The 5060-nt window shown below is 22.7% G+C and overlaps 1 protein-coding gene across 1 annotated transcript in view; it reads left to right on the forward strand.

Annotated features, from left to right (window-relative positions):
* LOC102678250 (WD repeat and HMG-box DNA-binding protein 1-like) overlaps window positions 1–5060 on the forward strand; it is a 9416-nt gene that overhangs the window by 409 nt on the left and 3947 nt on the right. The window contains exons 2-14 of the mRNA XM_006615112.2: window positions 1–41; window positions 289–403; window positions 499–650; window positions 729–837; window positions 920–1162; window positions 1276–1491; window positions 1561–1851; window positions 1946–2162; window positions 2237–2461; window positions 2543–2763; window positions 2823–3065; window positions 3137–3506; window positions 3603–3878. The exon at window positions 1–41 is cut by the window's left edge and continues 2 nt beyond it. Coding sequence (XP_006615175.1) covers window positions 1–41; window positions 289–403; window positions 499–650; window positions 729–837; window positions 920–1162; window positions 1276–1491; window positions 1561–1851; window positions 1946–2162; window positions 2237–2461; window positions 2543–2763; window positions 2823–3065; window positions 3137–3506; window positions 3603–3878 — 2719 coding nt within the window. The remainder of the gene's footprint in view (window positions 42–288; window positions 404–498; window positions 651–728; window positions 838–919; window positions 1163–1275; window positions 1492–1560; window positions 1852–1945; window positions 2163–2236; window positions 2462–2542; window positions 2764–2822; window positions 3066–3136; window positions 3507–3602; window positions 3879–5060) is intronic.

Here is a 5060-nt window from a genome sequence, read left to right on the forward strand (position 1 = left end):
CCAGAGGGGCATACGGATGTATGTTATTTTTCTGGTGAAAAGTAAGCAAAGATATACATAAATATTTTTCCATATTTCTTTATAATTTTTGCTAATAATTTTGATATAAACATTTTTTATTATATATACAATACATATAATAATATATATATAATAATAAATTACATTTTCTTTGTTGATATTTTTTTAATATAATTTTTTTATATAAAAACAATAATTAAAAAACATAGAGCATTAAAAGAGAAAATAAAATATAATTAAAAAATAAACAATTAATAATATTTATAGAAGAGGGCTTATTACTTGTGGATCTGATGGAGATGTTCGATTTTGGTTGAATCTAATGGATGATGATCCAAATGCAAGCTGTGTCTCAGAACAAGCTATATCAGTCATATCAAAAGTATAAATAGTTAATTATAAAATTTTTGTTTATATACTTAATAATGTTTATAAATTTTCAATAAATATTTTTCATAAATATTTTAATAATTTTAGAATGGGAAAATATTTGTTGGCAATGATAATAATACAATTCAAATTCTTAATTATCCAGATCTTGAAAAAGATGGAATAATTACTAGATTTTCAGCACCAGTTTCAGCATTAGCAACAACAAAAAACAGTAACATTATAGTATCCGGAGGATGGTATGTAAAATAAATATATGATATTTTGATAATTTTTAATTAACATAATTAATATTTAATATATATTATATTATATAGTGATATGAGAATACAAGTAACTGATATTATTACCTCAGATAATATAGAATTAATAGGTCATGAAGCTCCTATATTAGGTTTATCTTTGGATCCAAAAGAAGAATTTATAGTAAGATATACTTTATTTTTTAAAATATGATATTAACTTGTTTTTATATTACAATGCTCCTTGTAATATTTAATTTATATAGGCATCATCAAGCGCAGATGGTTCAATTCGAGTATGGAATATTAAAGAAAAATGTGTTGTAAATATTTGGACTAATGTTATACCAAAGTGTAACTCATTTTTTACAGCTAAAATATATGGTGTACCCTCATTTCATCCAAAGAATGGAAGTTATCTTGCATATCCTAATGTAAAAGATGTAATTATAATTGAAAGATCTTCTTGGAAGGAATTGTTTCGTTTAAAATGTATTAATATAAAAACTGTATGTTTTTTTTCTCTTTCTTTCTTTATATATATATATATAATATTAAGCAAGGCATTTATATATATATGTATATAATGTATATATATTCTATAATATTATTTTCACTATAGGAAATTAATATATGTAAATTTTCTGAATGTGGCACATTATTAGCAGCTAGTTCAATATATGGAGAAATAATTGTTTGGAATGTAGAAAATAAAGAATTAATTGGTTATATTGAACATCAACAAAATGCTAAAATTACTGCATTAGCTTGGAATATTGATAAATCGGATGAAATTGCATTTTGTGATTCTTTAGGTCAATTAGGATGTATTGATATTGTAGGTATATATATAAGACACATATTATTTAATAAATTTGGAGAAAAATTATTATTTTTATGTATTTAGATAATTTCTGATAAAGCAACAAATAATGAAGTATGTTTAGAAACAAATGGAGATGTCAAAGATAGTAATGTTAATGTCTTAGAAGAAGAAGATGATGATGATGATGGAGAAAATGTTATATCTCTAAATAAAATTAAAGCATTAGTGGAGCTTGATGATGATCAAAAAAGTCATTCTGATGTATTATCTGAAAAATCTAAACATGATACAAATGCTTTTATACCTGAAATTCATTTACAATCACCATTTCAACCTGGTTCATCTCCAATACATTTATTATCTCGTTTTATGGTAAAATTTTCATTGATATAATATTATTATATAATATTATATATCAATCTTATAATCTAATTAAAATATTAATTCAAATAAATGTTAATTCAAGGTATGGAATGATATAGGAATGGTAAGGTGTTTTACTTCTGAAGATGGAGAAGAATCTAGTATTGAAGTAGAATTTCATGATGTAACAATTCATCGTAGTATGCATATTAATAATTATTTAAGACATACAATAGCTGCTTTATCATCACAAGCATTTGCATTAAATTGTCCATTAAGTAATGATATTCGTAGTAAACTTGTTGTAATAGTATTACAAGGTTAATCCATTTATAATTATTGCAAATTTTATTCTAAATTAATATAATTAAAATAATAATCAATTAAAAAATAGGTTGGGGTTCAGGAAATAAAGAATGGTTTTTAGATCTACCCGAAGGTGAAGAAGGGCATTGCATTGCAGCTGGTGATAATTTTGTAGCTCTTTCAACATCTAGAAGATACTTAAGAATTTTTACTGTAGGCGGCACACAACGTGAAATCGTTGCTTTGCCAGGACCTGTAGTAGCAATGAATGGATTTAAAAATAATTTAGTACTTGCTTATCATAATGGAATAGGTATTTATTTTATATTTTGCAATTATTTTTATTTTTATAATAGACTACTGATAATATGATATTTAAATGATATTTAAATAGGGATATCAGGGGATCAATATATGAATTTACTATTAATTCAAATTCAAAGATTAAATTTATATAGTAAGACATTAAGTCTTCCATTATCACCATCATCAGAATTAATGTGGTTAGGAATTACTGATCTTGGATCTCCTGTAATAATGGATGCTGATGATATTATTAAAGTATATAATAAAAAATCTTCTTTATGGAAAGTAGCTAGTGATATGAATGAACAGGTAATAAATATATTTAATAATATTAAATATTTTATATTGCATTAATAATTTTAAAATAGTCTAAAGGTAAAACAGATCATTATTTTATAATTGGAATAAGCGAATTACAAAGTATCGCTCGCTGTGTTTTATGCAAAGGAAGTCATTATCCTCCTACTACACCTCGTCCAGTAATCACAGAAGTATCTTTATATCTTCCACTTTGTGAACTTGAAAGTGAAAAAACGGAGAAAGAATTGAACTTATGGAAATTAGGAACTAATCCTTTAGAAGAGAATGAAGCAGTGTTATCTCTTATTGCGGTATATTTAATATTTGATTCATTAAATTTATTTATATTAACTATATATCTATTCATTCATTTCATTCATAGCTTGCTTGTCGAAGTAATTTGGAGTATCGAGCAGTAGAATTATGTGAACAAATTGCTTCAGAAAAAGTTATAGAATTAGCAATAAAATATGCACGAAGAATAAATCGAATAGCATTATCTAATAAATTGGAATCAATTGCTGATATAAAAGAAGAAGAAAAGGAGAAGAATATAGAAAATAGAGATAATGATGATGAAAATATTAATAAAAGTGATGATGAATCACTGATAGATAATGATGTTGAAGAACTTTCATTAAATATTATAAAAAAACCAGATATAGAAATTAAACCATTATCTATGACTGAAGCATTATCAATAAAAAGAAATAATCCTTTTTTAAAAAGCGGAAATTCTCCAGGAACAAAAGGTATTATTATTATTAGAATAAAAAAAAGGAAAAATTTCTTTTTATTTCAATTGTATTTATAATAATTATTGAATTCTATTTTTAATATTTAAATAGGATTAGCTGGTTTAGATATAGCTCCACAGAAGATACAAAAATTAACTTTATCATCAGTTTCTTCGAAGTTGAAGACAAAAGAAATAAAAGATGTAGTAAAAAAAGAAACATTCATTAGTTGGTATGCTAAAAACAAAAAAAATTTACAGGAAGAATTTCCTGATTTAAGCCCTGCAGATTTGACAAAATATGCGTTAGCAAAATACAAAGAAAAAAATGAAAGTTCACAAAATAATAATATTTTGACATCTTTAGAATCAAAAAAAAGAAAATTAAGTCCCGAAAATGAAGAAAGCAATAAATCAAAACGAACTTCAAGTAAAATACTTAGCTCATTTGCATTTGAAAAATAAATATTTATTTATATTTTAAAAATACAATAAAGCTTTTATAACAAAGAATTTTAAGGAAACTTGTTCAATACATGATAGGAATGAGTGATGAATTTTTTATTTCATGTAATTGATTATTTTATTGTTTTATAATTTATTTAATTAATATTTTTTAATAATTTATATTATAATTTTTTATTATTATATTAATAAAAATTAAAATATTCTATTGTTTTATTATAAATTATTTATTAATTTGTTAATTTATGCCTTACAAATTTTGTTAGTCTCATTAATTTTTGAAATTAAATCTAACTATATATATAAGTATATATTTAATTATATATTTATTTTGTGATAAATATACATATAAATATTCTCTTCTAAATTGTCCAAAGATAATAGATAGAAAGATACAAATGAACTCGTGAATTGTAAGCAATTAATGAAATATTATTGCATTATTATACATTATAAAATAATCAAATATCGATAAGGTAGGTATTTCTTAATTATATCACAAACAAGATTTCATTTGTGATCTATATCGATAAAGCAGATAAAGAATAGTATTGTAGATCTTTTCAGTTTGCTCAAGTCTTTCAACAGAAGTTGAGACTTTCAAACATTCGTGCACGCGCAATATTGTGCAGCATTAGAAATTTCATATGGAAATAAAATTTTTCAACAAAAGTTTTTAAGTACGATGCTCGAAAAAGCGATGAAAGGTAAGTCAATATATTATATCTGGCATTGTTCTACATTTATTCATGTTAGTATTTCAAATACGACTCAATCTAAATATACATTCAATTTGTGGTATAATTCGCGCATCTTTAATTGCATCACCAAAAGAATGTGAAAACAATTGAAATTCATTATATATGCTAAATTTAAAATTAAAAAATCAATTAAAATATTTATAATAAAATTTTTACATATATTAAATAATTACTTATATTAAATTATATTAAATAACTACTATATTAATTATATTAAATAACTATTATATTAAATAACTACTTAAATTAAATAAAATAAAAAATAAAAATTAAATTAAATAATTACTTATTTCCAAAAAGTATGTATTCTATTATTATTTTTATTTAAATTTATCAAATATAAT

The sequence above is a fragment of the Apis dorsata genome, unplaced genomic scaffold (genome assembly GCF_000469605.1).
Source record: "Apis dorsata unplaced genomic scaffold, Apis dorsata 1.3 scaffold_217, whole genome shotgun sequence".
NCBI lineage: Eukaryota > Metazoa > Arthropoda > Insecta > Hymenoptera > Apidae > Apis > Apis dorsata.